This window comes from Marmota flaviventris, chromosome 7, assembly GCF_047511675.1.
Source record: "Marmota flaviventris isolate mMarFla1 chromosome 7, mMarFla1.hap1, whole genome shotgun sequence".
NCBI lineage: Eukaryota > Metazoa > Chordata > Mammalia > Rodentia > Sciuridae > Marmota > Marmota flaviventris.
Window position 1 is genome coordinate 101,812,442 of NC_092504.1, and position 20,588 is coordinate 101,833,029.

Consider the following 20,588-nt stretch of genomic DNA (forward strand, 5'->3'; position numbering starts at 1 on the left):
TAATGAAGTCAATTTTCTCCCAAATCTTGCTCTAGCTCTGGCCAAGCAGTTGTAACCTTCCAAAGCCTTCTAACAATTTTTTCATAGGCCCAAGAAAACTTACATTGGAACCTTGCAGTGACTGACAAATTCTATTCCACTTCTGCCCCTTTCATATTACCTCTCTGACCTCACCTCTTACTAGTCTGTATCCACTCACTCTGCACCAAAGGGCCACTGCACTGGCTTATCTCTCTGTTTGGCACTGTCAGGCCCCAGACAGCCAACAACCTCACTGGGGCTTTCTTCACCACTCCATTTCAAATTGCAATTCTCTACCTCTGCACTCCCTGTCTCCCTTATGTGCTTTATGTTCCCAGTAATGCACACCACATTATATACAACACATTCTCCTTTGCTGTTTATTGCCTGTCTGCCCACTAAAATGTCAGTATTATGAGGGCAGGGATTTTTGTCTGTTTTGTTCAGTCTTATGTTCCCAGCATCTATAATAATACCTGGAACATACTGAAAGTTCAATAAATATTTGTGAAATAAACAATTCCATGTTTGGCAAATAATGCTGGTTATGTATCAAATAATTATTCATTAGATATCAAAAACACAAAATTATCCAAGATGTTGCTAAATAAAAATGAGCAAAAAAACATGGTCTTTGCTTTCAAGGAGCCTATTTGGAGAAATAAGATTAATTAAGTTAATTACTTAATAATATAGATAGCACTGGATATAACTATTAACCAATTATGTTTATTTGTACATGACTCAAAGAATGGATCTTGTTATTTCTGATTATACTTATTGTATAATTAAATGTTGAAATGAATGGCATAAACTCTTTCATGTAAGTTCTGAGAGGTAAAACATGAATGAGTTGCAGCAGTAGGAACGATAGGCAGAAGACAAGGGTTGATATAGGTTTTGTGGATATAAAGGCACACAAGGGCAGTGAACAGGTGGTAGGCATTGCAGATGAAGCAAATTTCACAAAGGGCCATAGGGGCATGTGAGAGATGCTGAGAAACTTATTCTAAATGGAATGGAGGATATTTGACAAGAATTAGTGGTGACATGGAGAGAGCAACTTGAGTGGGATAAGGTTACAGAGAACACAATTTTTTGTGTGTATTGTACTAGGATTGAACCCGGTGGCATGGGTACCTTATCACTGACCTACATCCCCAGCCCCTTTCATTTTTTAAACCATGAGACAGGGTGTCATTAAGTTGCCAAGGTTGGCCTTGGACTTGCAATTCTCCTGCCTCAGCCTCCTACATTTCTAGAAAAAAATAGACATGCACTCAGTATCCAGGCAGAGAACATCATCTTCTAAGCACAGCATTTAGGTCTGAATAGAGCTCATAGTGTACACTCTTGCACCCAGCCTGGATCCTCAGGAACCTTTCTGTGGATGTGGTATACTCATGCCCCCGGTGATCCTTGCTTTGTTGCTAAAGGTCCACACCAGAAACTTTTTGTAGAAGCAACAGAAACCCCCTCCTACTGCAGTGTAGGCTGGCTTGCGGGTACTTGCTCTCGCTCTCGCTCTTGCAGGACAGCTGGTAGCCAAGAACTAACAAATGCAAGGGAGGGGTAAATAACCCAGTTCCTTTGCTTCAAGGCAAGAAAAACTCTATGGTACAGTTTTGTTCCCAAGTTTCCTGATGGATAAAATGAGGAAATTTGATTTCTCAAATGAGAAATCACATCTTTGTTCATCTCAGTTTCTCCTGCTCCTCAATCCTTCTTTACTCGTTCACTATGAACAACAAGCAACATCTGAAAGGAGATGCTTAATGTATCACTTGCAGAGCAACCCCCATCTCAGGTTCTGCCTCTAGGGAAACCAAAGTCAGACAAGTCTGTCATGGAGATACTACATATTCATGAGGAAAACTATATTTATAAAGAAAAGAACTGCACAGAGAAAAGTACTGTTGTAGGGGAATTCAGAACAGTCTGATTGGCGAGAGGTGGGATAAAAGAGTAACTGGAGGCCAGATAAGATGCTGCTCAAATTCAGAAATACTGGCTATAACAAACAGAAAGAACTTAAGAAAAATATGGCCTTGCTATAGAAAAGAATCAAATATAACTCTTTAAAGTTGTATTTCTTCCTTACAAAGCAAAACTTTCTTCAGTTAACATTGTCAGTGATATACCATGAATTTTGCTAAATACAGACAACATTGAAAAAGGCTGATATTATTTTACATGAAATGTTCAAAAACATGAAGAGAATTACAATGAGAAGAGGACTCTAAAATTCTCCCTATTTTAGGTCTCTGACTATCTATACTTAGGAAAATGAAGATAAGATTATGTAGAATTACCAAATGTTGGGGGGGTTTTGTAAGTTAATTTGTTATATTTTATACTTCAGCAGCTTAAAAGAATCTTTATTAGAGTCAGTAGCAGACTGCTTAAGTTGGAAATGCATAAAAACAGAGTAACATCTGGTTTTCATCTATTCTTATGAGGCCCAAAGTGTTTTCAATAGAAAATAAGATACTAGGTCCTGGTTATAAAATAAGAAGCACAATGTGAAAACAAGCAGGCTAGTATGAAAAAAAAAAAAAAAATGACACATAGCCCAGAAAAAAAGAGCTTAAACAATTATATACACATGTGATTTTAGAATGTGAGAAACAGACCATAATCATTTGTATTTGTTTTATTTTTGAGATATCTCAGATAAGTTAAGTTTCTTACATTCTTGGTTCCCTTTCAAGATTCATACATGGTACAAATGCCTATAAATAAAAAATGAATACTTCATTTAATTAGTAACAACTTTTATATTACATGTCTCAATATATAGAACAGAAGGATAATATTGAAACAATTGTTTTTGCAATAGAGTACTTTTCTCATTGACTATTTTTTATTATTAAAATGCTAGCTGATATTCATCAAAATGTAAAATACATATAAACATCAATTCAGCAATCCTACTGGAAGGAATTTCTTCCATAAAAACAAAAACACACACAAAAAAAGGACCCCAAAGATAGAACTAGTTAGAAAGTCATAATACATTGAAGTAGATCTAAGTCAAAATCAAAATGTAAAAAAAAAAATTTTTATTCAACTAACTTAGTACTCATCCAGACAAGCAAATATATTTTACTCCATATAAATCCTTTAAATAGTAATCCTAGGACACCTAGGATAGCAGTGGCAAAGAACAGAGAAGCATTTCCAAAGTGCATTCCACAAAACTCCAGTCCCACAAGAGGCTCCAAGAAAAAAGATTCCATAACCAAAGATAATGGTTTATTGTGAACCTTTTTAAAGGTTCACAATAAACATGGTAATTTATGGAAGACTGTGAGATGTTTGGGGAGGGTCTTGACGGTGTTTTCCAGTTTTGACAGAATACAGTGCACTTTCCATTATCATCAAACACAAGACTTGTTTAAAACCCTCCCTAACTATGACCAAGCTTCCTTTCTTATACACCTAAGATTCTGAGCTATCACTCAATCACCCTCTCTCCCTCCATTCCCTTACTCGCTTCCTTTAAACTAAGCCCAGGACACTTCAATAATTCTAACTTTATAATTCATTAGCATCAAGTAGAATGTAAATGTAATTCTTGGTGCTTACCTTCAGAAATTCTGATTCAACACAGGAATCAGTATTTTTAACATACACTACAGGTGATTTCAATGCAGGCCTAATGTTGGGATGTTCTAATACCTAATATAAAGATGACTATTTTATAAGTGAGTTCAAAATAATGTAAAAAATAATAAATTTTTAAAATCCAGCCTTCAAACAAGTATATAAAAATTATTTGTGGCCAGGTAAGGTGTTACACACCTGAAATCCAGCAACTCAGAAGGCTGAGGCAGGAGGATCACAAGTTTGAGGTCACACTCAGCAACTTAGCAAGGCCCTCAGGAACTTAGTGAGACCTATCTCAAAATAAAAAATTAAAAGCAGGGGAGAAATGCTGGGGAGTGATATTGGCCAAATTATATTGTGTATTGTGTATGTGTACAAAAATGTAGCAATACCCTGATATCAGCATGTACAATTATAATGCACCAATAAAAAATGTGGGGAAAAATTAAATTAAATTTCAAAAAATAAATTAAAAAATTGAAAGGGGTGGGATGTATTTCAGTGATACAGCATCTCTGGGTTCAATTCTTAGTACAAAAAAAATGTATTCAGGAAGAAAAACATGGGAAAATGATAAACTAAGAAAAGTTGCACACTTCTCAGAGGGGGACATACAATCAATCAACAAGTACATGAAAAAATGCTCACCATCTCTAGCAATCAGAGAAATGCAAATCAAAACCACCCTAAGATACCATCTCACTCCAGTAAGATTGGCAGCCATTATGAAGTCAAACAACAAGTGCTGGCGAGGATGTGGGGAAAAGGGTACACTTGTACATTGCTGGTGGGACTGCAAATTGGTGCAGCCAATTTGGAAAGCAGTATGGAGATTTCTTGGAAAGCTGGGAATGGAGCCACCATTTGACCCAGCTATTCCCCTTCTAGGTCTATTCCCTAAAGACCTAAAAAGAGCATGCTACAGGGACACTGCTACATCGATGTTCATAGCAGCACAATTCACAATAGCAAGACTGTGGAACCAACCTAGATGCCCTTCAATAGATGAATGGATAAAAAAAATGTGGCATTTATACACAATGGAGTATTACTCTGCATTAAAAAATGACAAAATTATAGAATTTGCAGGGAAATGGATGGCATTAGAGCAGATTATGCTAAGTGAAGCTAGCCAATCCCTAAAAAACAAATGCCAAATGTCTTCTTTGATATAAGGAGAGTAACTAAGAACAGAGTAGGGACGAAGAGCATGAGAAGAAGATTAACATTAAACTGGGATGAGAGGTGGGAGGGAAAGGGAGAGAGAAGGGAAATTGCATGGAAATGGAAGGAGACCCTCAGGGTTATACAAAATTTCATACAAGAGGAAGTGAGGGGAAAGGGGAAAATAATATAAGGGGGAGAAATGAATGACAGTAGAGGGGGTAGAGAGAGAAGAGGGGAGGGGAGGGGAGGGGAGGGGAGGGGGGATAGTAGAGGATAGGAAAGGCAGCAGAATACAACAGACACTAGTATGGCAATATGTAAATCAATGGATGTGTAACTGATGTGATTCTGCAATTTGTATACGGGGTAAAAATGGGAGTTCATAACCCACTTGAATCAAAGTGTGAAATATGATATATCAAGAACTATGTAATGTTTTGAACAACCAACAATAAAAAATAAAAAAAAAAAAAAGAAAAGTTGCACTGTAAGAGAATACCCCATAAGGGGCTAGGGTGGTGGCTCAGTGGTAGAGCGCCTGCCTAGCATGTGCGAGGCCCTGAGTTCCATTCTCAGCACCACATATAAATAAATAAAATAAAATAAAAGTCCACTGACAACTAAAAAATTTTTAAATTTTAAAATATTTTAAATTAAATAGGAATACACTCTAATACACTGTTCAGAATATTAAGGTAAAGAATTTTTTCCCCTACATTAAGAATTCTTGGCCCTTATAAGAAATTTCAGGAATACTTAAATTCTCTGAAACTATAAACTGTACACACAATTTTTATGAATGTGCAAATACATGCCTTTGTGTGGAGAAATAATCCAGAGCTTTCAGCAATTCTCATACTGCTCAATTATCCAACTGAATAGTTACTACATTTTTTATTTATCTACCTGAAACAATGATAATAGAAACTGCTTCTTAGTTAATGGCATGAATCATACATACACACACACACAGAGAAAGAGAGAGAGAGAAACACACACACACAAATTCTTGAGTATCATTTTCTCTCTCAGAGCCAAACTTAAAACAATTTACCTTTGCAGAGTCATATTCAAAGAGCCGGTACAACCTTTAATCTTGTTCTGGGCCTCGAGATGAGTCATTCCATGGGCGCTTATTCCATCAATGCTGAGGACCACATCGCCTATTCTTACATTGGCCTGGAAGGCCTTGCCGCCATCTTTTAGCTGTAATAAACAGATTTCATTAGGAGCATCAATCTTAAAAAAACAAATAACAGTAAAGGCAGATTAAAAATTATATTTTTCTTATATCAAACATATGTTAATATACTTTTAAAATAACACAAAAAATTATACTGCTTATCAGGTAAAAGCCCAATGATTTTTACATATTTCTTAAATTCTTACTCTGTAAAAAAGTGAAATAATTTTCTGAGAAAGGTTCCTGATAATTTCTCTATTTCTTTATTATGCAACAGTAATAGGCGATTTTTATGAATGAGGAAGAGAAGTAGTCAAGGAAACTTCACATTTTAGCAGAAGAGTAATCTAAATGGACTTTTTATACTCTTTTAGAACTAATTTCTAAAAACTCTTTAAACAGCTGTATTTTTGTTTGAGCACAGAGAGTAACACAGAGGGAGGATCTATTGAACAGTCCTTCCTGTTGAGTCCAGTTCATATCCAGTGTTTGGGGACTGAATTCTTTTAGATCACAGGCCCAAATATCTTTTATACTGGGTGTGCTTCCTGCTCCAGGCTTTCAGCAGAAGTGGGAGGAAACTCATATCTGAGACTTTCAGACTTCTTTGTGTTTCACAGTTCTAAATCCCCCATCTTTTTTCTATGTATTTACATCATTTAGCTTGAGCTCCTTTCAAACTTCATGTGTATATATTTCATTGCTCCAAATCAGCAAGTATAAATAAAAGGGAAAATGATGTGGTTTTCATAGATACCTAGAAATATGAAAAAAATACAGATCAAAAGAAACTATTCTAATTCAAATGACAAACTCTGTATTCAATAAGTATAAACAGATTACACTGAATCTAGAAGATACATGAGATGAGGCCCAGGAAAGGAAGTAACCAGTATTCCTCTAGTACTTGAAACTAAAGTTTCTGTTTGGGATGATGAAAGTGTTCTAGAAATAAATAGTGATGATGACTGCACAACACTATGATAAATTCAATTAATGCAACTAAACTGTACACTTAAAAATGATTAAAGGAGTTAACATTTATGATATATTATATATGTGTGTGTATAAGTTCTAAAAAGAACCTCTAATAATTTTAAGAAACACAGCAAAATTCTTTTAATTTTTTTTTTAGTTGTAGATGAACATAATACCTTTGTTTTATTTATTCTTACGTGGTGCTGAGGATTGAACCCAGTGCCTCACACATGCTAGGCAAGCACTCTACCACTCAGCCACAACCCCAGCCCCAGCCCCGGCAAAATTATTTTCTAATTAAAATAGTAAAATTACTTTCTAATAAAAACAACACAAAACAAACCAACCCTCAGTTCACTGAACAAGAACTAGGTGCTGAAAATTAATTTAATAATTTCATAATCTGGAGGCAAAGCAATAAATAAAACACACATAATGCTCAGGTAGGTTTTGCTACCCTTAGCTGTCTAATTCTTCTCTTAAAAACAATGATCAAGCTGGGTGCATTGGTGCATGTCTGTAATCCCAGCAATTCCAAAGGCTGAGGCAGGAGCACTGCAAGTTTAAGACCAGCCTCAGCAACTCAGCAAGACCCTTGGTAACTTAGACCCTGTCTCAAAATAAAAAATAAAAAGTACTAAGGATGTAGCTCAGTGATAAAACATCCCTGGGTTCAACCTGCCCTCTTACCATAAATAAATAGATCATCATCATCATTAAGGCAGAGCAATCCAAGTACACAAGAACAAGCATTTAGATCTAAAAATCAAGAAAATAGTATTGATTGCTAGACCCATGGAGACAAGTACCAGGACTGTGTTTCTTCTGCACATTACAGACCTTCACAAAATACATGAATTTTACTAGATGACTTATATGATTTTACTATATTAAATAATAAGTGGAGTGTTATAATTAGTATTTTATTATTTTAAATATTCAAATATTTGACTTGATACAAAAGACTACCTTTCTCTACTACAAAGAATTAAATTGTTTAAATTGTGAATATATTTTTAAGGAAAACAAGTCCTAAAAAGTCAGCTATGGCTATCATTTTCCACGTGACTGCAGGAAAGCCATTTCACATACATTATAGACTGTTATAATGATTTCATGAGATAATAGCTCAATAAATGTTGACTATTATCATTACCTCAACATCAGATTACTATTCTGAGAAATATGGGAGCTGTCCTAGATGATCTCAAAGGCCTTTGAAGGTTCCTGCCTTCTTTAGAAGTCTCTGTGTGAGCTAATTCTAAAATTAAGAGTCAAGTCTGAAAGAGTTCGTTGGTGAGACAAAGCAACATCTATTCCATACTAAAATGATGAAATAAATTAAAATCTGGAGTCCTGATAAGAGGAAAAGTAAAACATCATAATTCATCTTAGATTTTATAATTTATCTTAGATTTATGATTCAGAAGGGCAAGTGCACACATATGACCCCCCCACCACACACACACACCAGAAACAACTACAACCTCCCTATCATCTCACCTCATCACATGAAAAAGTCTTAAAATAGAAACACTAAAGCCTATAGGCATTTGCTCTAAATGTACCAAACAGAAACATTTTAAATATTCCCAGTCTGGGGGTAACAAAAAGGTAACAAACAATGTAGGAAGAAAATAACTGTAATCCCAGTAGCTAGGGATACTGAGGCAGGAGGATGTTGAGTTCAAAGCCAGCCTCAGCAATGGTGAGGCAATAAGCAACTCAGTGAGACCCTGTCTCTAAATAAAACACAAAAAAAGGGCTAGGCGTGTGGCTCAGCGGTTAAGTGCCCCTAAGTTCAATTCTTGGTATCCCCCCCTTCAAAAAAAGAAAATAATCACATCAAAGACAATGCCTCAACCAAACTTTTTAACGTCTTTTGCTCCAGTAGTCTACTACTGAGATCATATCATCTCATGTTAAAGACTAACTTCTCAGAATTATCTATTTTTCTAGGACTATTTTTTTTCTGTGACCCTTATTTTCAGACCATGGAGCACAGAAATCCTATATAGCTCTAACTCTTTCTTGGGTCCCATATCTAGCAAAAGTAGTAAATTTTGTTTAGCCTTCCATTCCTCTTTTCTAGTCCTACCCTGATTTTTCCTATTACCTACTTGCTTACCATCAGAGTTTTCTTTTTCTTCTTCCTATTTTTTCCCCTGAACTTAGGATTGAACCCAGGGGCACTCTAACACTGACCTATAGCCCTAGCCCTTTTTTTTTTTTTTTTTTTTTGAGATAGGGTCTACATTAGGTTGCACAGGCTGGCTCGGAACTTGTGATCCTCCTGACTCAGCTTTCTAAGTAGCTGGGAGTGCAGGCGTGTACCACCACACCTGGCATCATGAGAGTTTTCTAAAGACCTTCTCTAACTTCAAACTTTACAAATTCCTCTTCCTTTCCTCTATCTTCACATTTCCAAAATGGTGGCTGATAAAGTTTAGATATGGTTTGAGTGTATCTGCCAAGGGTTCATGTATTGATATCTAGTCCCAACTGTGAGGCGTTAATTGGGTAGAAAATGAACTCAACTATGGTGTCTGGAGGTAGGGCCTCTAGGAGGTGATTTCAATTAGATAAGGTCCTGCAGCATCTTGGGACTCTGCAGCAAGAAGGCCATCACCAGGTATGGACCCTCAACCTTGGATCTCCAGAATGTGAACCAAAATAGACCTTTTTATAATTCACCTGAATTTGCTGAATTGTGTTATTGGCCTGATACAATGGCCCCACTACCAAAAAGACTAGAAAGTTCTATTCATGTCAATGCCCTATTTATAAAATGGGGGTAGAAAAATTTCAAATGCCTTCTGCTTCATACCATATAGAATAAAACCAAAGTCTGAAATACAAGCCATCTATAATCTTTTATCAATCTGTTTCTAATTTCAAAATAAGCTCCATTAAGTTCAGTGATCTTGGGGCTGGGGTTGCAGTGCAGTGATAGAGCACCTGCCTAGCATGTGTGAGGTACAATGTGTGAGGTACATGTGTGGGTTCAATTCTCAGCACTGCATATAAATAAAATAAAGGTTCATTGACAACTAAAAAAAGGGGAGGGGGTCAGTGATTGTGCTCATAGTTTGCTCTTCTTAAAGAGCCTTGAATATTGTATTGAATTGTATTATACTGAATTTTTTAGAAAAATATTTTATTAGATCTTATTAAGTAAGAAAAAAAAATCAGCTGGGTATAGTTGTGTATGGCTATAGGCCCAGCTCACCTACTCAGGAAGCAGTGGCAAGAGGGTCACCTGAGCCCAGGAAGTTAAGGCCAGTCTGGGCAAATAGTGAACCTCACCCCTTTAAAAAAAAAAAAAAAAAATCAATAAGGAAGTCCATCAGTTTAATACACTAAATTCTAGTAGAAATGCTCTTAAATTCATTGGACAAGGAGAAAAAATAGGCTCTGATCTGAAAATCAGAATCTTAAATCAGGTAGAAATGATCTAAGTATGGTCAAAAGTCAAACCTTATTTTGTTACATAGAACAAAGTAAATCTATTTTGGACAGTTGATAATGTGTGGTTTCTAGGACTTCTAAAGAGGTGCCACAATTTCCCTTGGTAACTTTATCTAACAAAGATAAGGAAGAGTATAATTCAAACAATTAGTGGAAATGGAAACAAACGCCCACTGACATCTGAACAATCTTTTACAGATTTAACTGCCACATAAACTTTTTGTTTACAGTTCTTTGAGTATAGTAATATTAACCATCTTGGTTTTCAATACTAAGAAGTCTTTTCTTATGTCTAACCATCTTCATTAGTCTCTAGCAAGGATTCCTACTCACCTGAATTAAATTTAAGGGCATGAAGAGCCTGAACTATGCAGTGGGAAATGCCTGATGCATAGAAATAAATTCACGACTTGTGAAAGGGGAGCACACAGCTCACTGAACACTCCCCATAAGCTTCATTTATTCCCAGAACAACTTCCTCAAGCTGTTCACTCATCAGAAAGACAAATGTTTCTTTTCTCTTAATTAGGTAGTATGCAGCATTATTATGAATTGTGAGCAGCCAAGGAAAGACTCCAAGGTCACTTATTGTTTACATAGTTCATCTTTTACTGATCTTGCAAGTCTGAATAACTTATGTCAGTCTGAAGCAGTACTAACTTTCTGTCAGCAGTATATCTTGTACATGTTATATGGTAGACATAGGTGTGTGGATTTTGTAAATGCACAACGTGTAGGAAGGAAGCAGTCTTAGGAGGCTCCTGGGTCAAGATTAGTATAAATCAAACTAACCACAAGAAATGCTTCTCCTTTGATCTTTAAATGCATTTTTCAGTACTGCTGACCAATTTTCCATGGACTTAATTGTAGCTGTATACTTCTTTAAAAAGCATTACCTTTCTTTGCCTGAGGTTGCGAGTCCCACACAGAGTTTATAGAATATTTCCCTCCTTCTCTCTCTGCCCAGTTTCCTCTGTACCTTTCTCACTTCAGCCCCCGTCATCTGAAATTCTCCAATATTCACCCCATGCCATGTGCACATAATTCTAGGCCCTCTTCACCTCTGGTCTTGGTTTTTTTTTTTTTTTTTTTTTTTGGGGGGGGAGGGTGGAGATGGGGCGCAGGGGACAGACAGTGGAGAGTTTTGGCAGTGCTGGGGATGTAACTCGGATAGGCAAGCATTTCGAAACCGAGCTAAATCCCCAGCCCCATGTCTCTGGTCTTAGTCCCAACACATTGTTCCCTATTTCTAATACTCTGGAAAACTCTTGCCCAGGAACCTGTCTGTCTCCTGCACCATGGTCTGTGCTGTTACACTAAGACATGCGGCCTTGGTGGAGATGGCAGCCTTGTACTGGTTATGTGATGGTACATAAAAACTATACATAGTGTCTGAATTACTTTGACTCTCTTTGGGCCCCTAAATGGTTCCCTTTATTTGCTATCCCAATATCAAATCTTAAATTGCTCTTCCAATATCAAATATTGATCAACAGCACTCATGAACATTGCTTTCTTTCCTCCTATCTAAGCTTGTGAAGGGTTCCATGAACATTCAAACTGTTATTCATTCTCGCTGTTCAAACTGTAGCCCTGGAAAAGACTACCTTGATCACCATGGAGATTATTCTCTGTAGATCACAGGTGTGCTAGGACTTCCAGTTATGTTTATGGAAAATAACTTTAAAAAAACTTCTGGTCTCTCTGAAGTTGCAAGCAAACATGGTGCACAAGCTGCAACTACCTTTAAGTTCGGTTCTGTGCACTCATGCTGAAAAGACAGTAATACAAGACAAATGTATACTCTTTGAGAAAATTATATCTTTATTGAGCCTCCCCATCAACTTAGAAAAGAATCTAATATCAATCACAGTAAAACTCCCCTCTGGGGATAGCTGCATTTCAACCCTTTTATCTATAATTATGGATTACAAGTTTTCTCTTTAAAAGGAAGTCAGTCTTCAGTAAGCAGGGGAAAGGAGTTGGGGGAGTAGGAAACAATGCCAGGGAAAAAAGTACCAGTGCCTTCACCTTCGCTCACCTTATTTTCACAGAACTATCCAAGGGTAAATTTTCTTTAGTCATTTTAGGAGAGTAGCTCCCCTCACATATCTTTTACTGCCTGGGGAAAGAAACAATTTGGAAAAAGTAACTAGTACTATTCACTGAGCACCAACAATAAGTCAAGGACTAGGGGCAGTGAGGAGGAGTGGGGAAGGTTCCATCATTTATCACAACTATGAGGTTATTTTAGTGTTTTACAGGGAGCCGGAAATGGAGCTTCAAACTGGTTAAATGACTTGCTACATTAGTCAGCATAGACTTTGAAGTCAGGAAAAAATGAGTTCATATTCATGTTGTGCAATTTGCCCGTTTTATGTCCTAAAGTTCCTTGACCTCTCTAAGCTTCAGATATCTCTCTGAAAATGCAGACTACAATTCAATATGCCTCATATAGCTGCTGAGCTGATTAAATACAACACATAGCACATACCAAAAAATGCACAGCAAAGGTTCACTACTATTTGTTTATTATTAAGCCACAAATTCATAAGGACTAGAAGCCCACTTTGACAACTTATAGGGCAAAGAAGACAGCTTTTTATATAGAGCAATCAGAACTGCTTCGGGCTTTCCCCTTCCATTCTTATAGGATAGCCAAACATCCCCTCCTTCACTCTCCCTCTTCCTTTTGCTCTCTAAGCTTAAACTTCCCCCTCATCTAACAATAGACATAAGCCTGCCACAGATTCCGAGCCTTAACTCACAGCATCAGTGTTCACCACAATCCAAGTATGGGTTTTCCAAATTCCATTCCCACGGAATGGTGACCTTATGTTGCTACTTCCCAGAATTGGGTGTTGCCACTGTACCAAGTGGCCAAATGATAAGAATCAGTAAGTGGATCTTGTTGAAGAAACCTTGAGATGGAGGTCAGGGAAGGCTGGGAAGAAAAGAAAACTTAAAGACACACAGGAGAACAAAGGAGAGTATTAGTATGGAAGGTAGAATCAAGACCAGAGGGAAGAAAGGAGCATGAGATAGCCCAGGTGTTAAAAGGTCAAATCTAGGCCTTGTCACAGGACGTCCATCCATAAACACACGTGCAAAATAATATTTAACAGAACAGAATATAGGTCACTAATAATATAAAAGATTTTACATTTTTATTTGTATTGAAAAAATATCATACATGGCTATAATCAGCAAGTCAAATTTAGAGCCATTTTTCCATAGCAGGCTCATCTCTGTGTTAAATGAGGGGAAAGTTCAGGCTTACAGAATCAGAAGAAGAGGATGGTACTTATGTGTATCACTAATTTTTGTTATTAATTTACTATTCTCAAATAAAATTTATAATAATTTCTCAAAATGTTTATTAGCCTCCATACAAATATGTGATTCCAGCAGCATTTCTTCTTGAAACTTTTAAAATATTCCCGATTCACCAACCTTTCCCCATAGTTACTAACTCCTGGGAACATCTCCATCACAGAAACAAATCAATGGAGCTTTTCACTTTAAAAAATAATGACCCATTACAGCAGACGCCATTTTTAATAAGTCTAACCCCTAAAATCCCTCTTTTAAATGATCGTCTAGCACAGATGCTATATTGCCCTTGGCTTTTCCATAACAAATATTTAGCAACTTCAGTGGCTCCAACAATGTCTTAGAATAAATAATGAATAAAATTTATTCTTCCTAATTATAGGAAATGTTCAATATACACACAGAAGCCTCTATTTGCCTTGCCTTAGAAATAAGCTAGAGAAGATATATAATAAATAAGAAGAGAAAGTAGGTAACAGCAAGAGAAATAATTTGTTGAAAAATAGGTAGGCTCAAGTCCATTTCAGAGAAATCAGTTCTAAAATAGACATAATTGTCAGATGTTTACTAAAGAAAGCAATTTATACTAGTTCAAAAGAAATTCACTTTGGTAATTATCCTTTAAGGTACTATGGGTAACAAGTAGGAGACATGTACCTATATTATAAGCTATTATCAAAATACAAGTTTTCAACTTCTGCATATTTTCAACAAATATGGAATGCTTGGAAACACATGACCCCAACACTGTGGGTATGGCAGGAATGCCATCAGACTTAGTGAATGTAAAAAAGGAACAATAAATACGATAGCTACAGAAAGAAACACTAACAGAAATTTCCCATGTCAAAAAACCATGGGAACCAAACCATGGGAAAACAAAAGCTATTGTTTTTATAACAGTGCTGTTACAAACTTTGGAGAAATTTGCTTAAAAAAATTATATCAATCTGATAAACAATTTTCTTGAGGTAGAGAAAGCACTAAGAAAAATATAATTTTTTAAAAAATCTAATGAGTGAGCAATCTTTAATTTTGCTTAACAATCTGTTTTCCAGTACTATTTTTAGAATAAAAAATTTGAATTCAGACTCATGAGCCTGTGGTTGAAGAGATTCTAGGTATCAGTCTCCCAGGGTATCAAAGAATGACTTGTGGCATCAACATCACCCAAAAACCAATAAGAAAGTATAAGTATTATGTCTGTAGGAGAACTTACACAGAACTTGTTTTCCTGCAAAATGATAGGTGCTACTCTATCACCACCAAATATCACAAATAAATAAAATCCCAGAGGTTTTTACTAAAAAGAAAATTCATAAAGCTGCTTTAAAAATGTATATTTTACATATACATATGTATCATTAAAGCTTTCTCAAATCCAAATTTGTTTACTCTCACACCAAGGCTTATTAATCTACCCTACAGTATTACGTGAGCATTTAATGTCATTCTTGAACTATTTAATGTCTTGCAACTATTTATCATTATATAGTTTTGGCAATTCAAACACTCTACAAATGCTACTAAAATACATTTAAAATGCCAATCTTATTTGAACGTTGCTATGGATATGGTTTGTTCCCCAAAGATTCATGTACCGAAACTTACTACTCAGTGTAGCAATGTTAGGAAGTTGTGAAACCTTTTAGAGCTGGAGCTGTGTGGGAAGTTATTAGGTCTTTGGATACGCTACCCTTGGAAGGAATTAATGTAGTTATTGTAAGATATCAGTTAACTTCCACAAGAGTAGATTGTTATAAAAGAGCAAAACTGGCTTGCCTACACTTGCTGGCTTCCTCCCTTACCTCATGACCTCTCTTTTTCATATATACTCACACCTTTATGCTATTAGCCATATGACGATCTAGCCAATAGCACAGAGGCTGATCCAAAGGGGTCACCCAATTTAAAATTTTTAGCCTCCAAAACTTGAGCCATTCAACCTTTTTCTTTATAAAATACCCAGCCTCAAGTATTATCTTATCACAACAACAACAAAAAAAAGACTACCATAGATGTCTAATAAAACATACTTCGTTAAAATTTGTATTTACTCTGGATTTAATACCTTTCTCTGTGAAATAAATGATTTAGCTGTTTTATGTTAGAATAGTAGGAAGACAAGCAATCACTGAGTCTCTCGGTGAGTAAATGTATAAAATTCTGACTCGTGAACACTTTAACTGTGGACTCTTTATTTTCTGGTTTATGAGTCAAACTGTAATCAAACTTTTACCCAAAAGTTAGAGAACATACCTTATATGGTGGTGATGAGGAAAATACCTCAAAGTATGTGTCATTATGCCTTACAAAACCAAACAGAAGAAGGTGATTAAGCCTCTTTTCTTTCATAGCCACTGAACTATCTAGTTCAAACATAGGGTTTCTGCTAATATTGTTTTAGGAGACTGTATTTCCCATCATTTATAAAAATACCATCTAATTCTACTCTACCAAGTCCTAATAAAATACAAATATGTTTTCTTAAACTGTGATTCACTATTGACATGCTACTTAACATTTTCATTTTGTAGCTAATCCATGTGTCTATACTCTAAGATTAAATATGTTAATTTGTGGATATTATTCTACCAAAAATGTAAAAAGTATGATGGTTTGTAAAAAGACAACATCCACAAACATCTCAAAATCAAATAAATTTGTTACATATAGATAATTCAAGCATTTCTATATAGTTCACTCTATGGACTAGTAAGTCCATAGTAAGGGAAATGGTAATAATAATAAAATAAGTCACAGGAAACTATAAAGGTTAAAAGCAACTGAGTCTGGGCTGGGGTTTTAGCTCAGTGATAGAGCACTTGCCTCGCATGTGTGAGGCACTGGGTTCGAAACTCAGCACCACATGAAATATATATTAAAATATATGTTAAAAATACATATTTTTAACCCCATTAGGATCTGTTCAAACATGAGATGAATCCTCTGAATTTGTATGCAAATTGTATGTAAACACGCATGTATTTTCTATTGAGTGGGATTATAACTTTCCTCAAGCTCTCAAAAGCAGCTTTGATGAAAAAAAATTTAAGAACTTATGATTTAATGAAACCGTAGAACAGAATTTTTCAAAGTATGGTTCCTAACCACATGTACCAGCATACTTCTACAAGAGAGGGGAAAATCCAGGTCCTTCACAACCCACAAACCAAAGATGTTGCAAAACAAAAGCTCCATTAGTATCCAGAAAACTTATGAACTCTCAAAGTAGAATGAATATTTTTAAGGTAGTGCAAAATCATGATTTCACAGGCTAATTGCAAATAAGCATAGCTTAAAAAAAGAAAACACAGAAATTTGTGTTTTGAAAAACTATAACCTTCACAGCAGAAACAAACAGTTAGGAAGGGCCATTCCAATAAGGCACTACCCCCAATTCTGAAAAGAGATATAAGAATAAGCATGGCCCTTTCCCTCAAATACTGTTTTACACTACTTACACTTTTCATGTGTGTGAAAAGCAACATGCACATGTTTCATAAGTTAAGGCTCCCCAAACTGTCTGTGTTGAAAGACCAGCTTTCCCTTCAATTTCTCATCTGGCAATTCTTCTGTAAACTTTAATGAATTATTAGGAAAATTAAATTTACATCACCCATATAAAATATCTGCTCCCAAAATTTATTATCAGATACAGTAGATAAAAAAAATCATTCTGTCAAACTACCCAAAGTTTCTGGATACTAACTCCCCATTTCTGTATTTACTTTATTTCAAATTTACCCAATAACTAGGAGTTTGAGGAGGGGAGAGAAGAGGGAAGAGCTGGGGGTGATATTAGTCAAATTATATTGTATGCATGTACAAATATGTAAATAACAAATCCCAACATATCTACAACTACAATGCAATCAATAAATAATGTGGGGGGGGGGAGTTCACCCAACAGTGTTGCAGGCCTGCAGACCACACTTGAAGCATGTTCCTTCTTCAAAATGACTTTTATATTTCTCTTTAGATCTACTGTGCACTGACTTAAAAATAATACATAATAAACGTCTGAGAAACTACCATTTTAAATTCAGTTATTTTATAAATTAGTTATGATTTAGTAATGTAAGTCATTTTCCATTTCAGTTTGCTCCTGTATTACATATAAAGTGATGAATAATATTGTACTTTTATTTTGGCACAATTATTTGTTTTTTTTCTCTAGAAATTGTTTCTAAACAGGTATATACATTTGAATTTTTGCTCTATAGCACTAGAGTGCCAATCAGAATATATGTCGTCAATCATAATTCCACAAACTGTGTATCAAAGTGCCTGCTAGCCCATACTCTTGTAACCCATAGTATTACAAAGGACACCTGGGGACAATTCAGCTCAACCACAAAGAAATCCTTTGACCTTGGGCAAGTCAATTACATCTTTGGCCTAATCTGCTCAGTTGTGCAAGATGGTTGGATCAAATGTTTCTACGGTTCCTTTCAACCTTAATATACAATAAATGCTTACACAGAGTTTACAATTTTTCATGTATCTAAATAGTCATTACCACTAGTATACATTTTCCACTTGGGCACTAAAATTTTTATTATTCTCCAATTGCTTCATATATGTTATCGTATTTCCCTATTATAAAAACTATTGAACTGTTTGAGAGAATTCCTATAAATTTGAGAGAATTACTATAAAATGGTTAAAACCAGTTTTGGGTCTAAGATGGGCAAGATAAGATCACTGTGAAACCAATTAAAACAACAAAATAATTAAAATTACAGATGAGCTTACTCATCAATGAATACCCAGAAGTCAAAGTGAAAGTTACTAAAAAGATCTGAGGTTTGATATATTAATCAAATACCCAGGAAAAATATAAATAGCACAGCAAGCTAAACAAAGCTTCAGAAATCACTAAGAACGCAGAGACTAGGGAACTAATCCAAATGTGGAAGACAGACAAAAAAAAAAAAAAAGTCTAGGATACTATTAAGCAAATAATTTTTTACAAATATTTTGTGCATATATTTAGATAGATCTTATTCACTGTTTCCTCTTGTCTCTTCCAGCAAAATCCTAAACCCACATCAAAATTATAAACCCAAAAAGCTGGAGTTTCAGAGCTTACTAGAAGAGAACATCTATCTTTTCTACTTTTTCAGACTTCATTTTTGTTTTAGGATGAATTCTTTTAAGGACAAGAATGTTTTTTTCCCTGACAGAAGCTGAGCCCACTGGCATTTAATATTCAATTATGGATGCATTCTCAATATACATTTACTGAGTGAATACATGAAGATTCAGATGTTGATGACTAGTGTGGGAACACATATTCATTCTTTCTATCATTTAACAAACACTTGCTATGTGACTACTACATGTCACGCTGCTGTAGGCAGGGTGATATAGCAGTGAACAAAATTAAGTCCTGGCTCTCAAGAAACTTAAATTCAATCAATCAGGAGAAAGGGAACACAAAAACAAGTAAGTATAAAGATGTCAATATCAGATGTAATAAAATATCAGGAAATAAGAAATGTTACAAAAGAAAAATAGAGTAGAGAAAGAGTACAAAAAGTGCTAAGCAATGGTATGTTTTAAATTAGGTAGGCCAGGGATGACTTCCTTAAGAGGTAACATCTCAATTGAAACCAGAACAAAGCGAATAGCAGAACGACACAGATAACCACAGTGTTCTAGAAAAAGGGACCAGCAAAATGAAAGGATACTCTGCACTACTACAGAATAATGATAGAAATACATAAAAGTTATCAAAAACACTAAGACTAGACAACTAATATACCCTGATGGCATGAAGGTATCTCAGAGATAATAACAACTGCTATGAGTACTGATATATGGACTGGAATTTACAAACACAATAAAAGGAGAGAAGTCATGTATTCTAGAATTTTTAAAAAAATGTGAAAGACAGAATGACATAAAAATAATTTCCATTTCTGTTCTATTTCCAAGGAACAGAATGAAGGTGAGGTTTTCTAGGGATCCCAAAAGTGACAAGGCTGGAAGCCAAGAATAATAAAGCTATCAAGTCATACAACGAGGGGCAAGATATGTGGCAATAAACTTCCAAAGAATCAAATTGTATAAGCTATTCCTTACAACAGATTGCTTATACTACACAGCTTCCACTCCCAGATGCCACATTGTTTTTAAGAAATCCATGCCAACTTCTGGTTCCCTCTAATGCTCTATCTACTATTGCCTGATCTCCTATTTCTTAGAGAAAATGGGTAAGTCTTCAGATATTCCTGCTCCCAAAAGTATGGCTTCAGATTTCCTCATATATCTTTAAAGACCAAGGCTCATCAACATTTGATCCAAGCACCAAGTTGTTTGTTTAGTGGTTTTTTGTTGGTTTGTTTGTTTTTTGGCATACTGAGGATTGAACCTTTAGAGATGCTCTACTTCTAAGTTATATCTCCCAGCCCTTTTTATTTTCTTGAGACAGAATCTCACCAAGTTTCCCAGGCTGCCCCTAAACTTGAAATCCTCCTACCTCAGCCTCCTGAGTTGCTAAGCAGGCAAGTTTCTGACTCTGTTGAAATCCTTTTCCTTGAAGCTTTCTTTAAATAAAAACTATCATCACTATGCCTTATGGGTCTCCTAAACTTTTCCTTACAGTCCCAGATCCTCATCACCTACCAAATAACCAGCCTGCACAGTTGTCTCTTATCAAATGTTGGTAGGCTGCCTCTAGGACTTTGGTCACAAAGCACTGATTTGTTCTATGCTTTATTTCCCTTTATAGAAATCAAAGAAACAAGCACAAACAGAAACTAGAAATGGAAAGAAGGGTTCTTAGGTGAATCCCACTCTTTTATTTCTTTTAAATAAGAGT

General features: G+C 35.6%; 1 protein-coding gene across 11 annotated transcripts in view; it reads right to left on the reverse strand.

Annotated features, from left to right (window-relative positions):
• Pdlim5 (PDZ and LIM domain 5) overlaps window positions 1–20,588 on the reverse strand; it is a 212,571-nt gene that overhangs the window by 140,893 nt on the left and 51,090 nt on the right. For all 11 annotated transcript variants that reach the window (XR_011708012.1, XM_071614532.1, XM_071614531.1 and 8 more), the window contains exon 3: window positions 5,852–6,003. Coding sequence is in view for 10 of the 11 variants with exons in the window: in XM_071614532.1 (XP_071470633.1) it covers window positions 5,852–6,003 (152 nt within the window). In the remaining variant the exon portion in view is untranslated. The remainder of the gene's footprint in view (window positions 1–5,851; window positions 6,004–20,588) is intronic.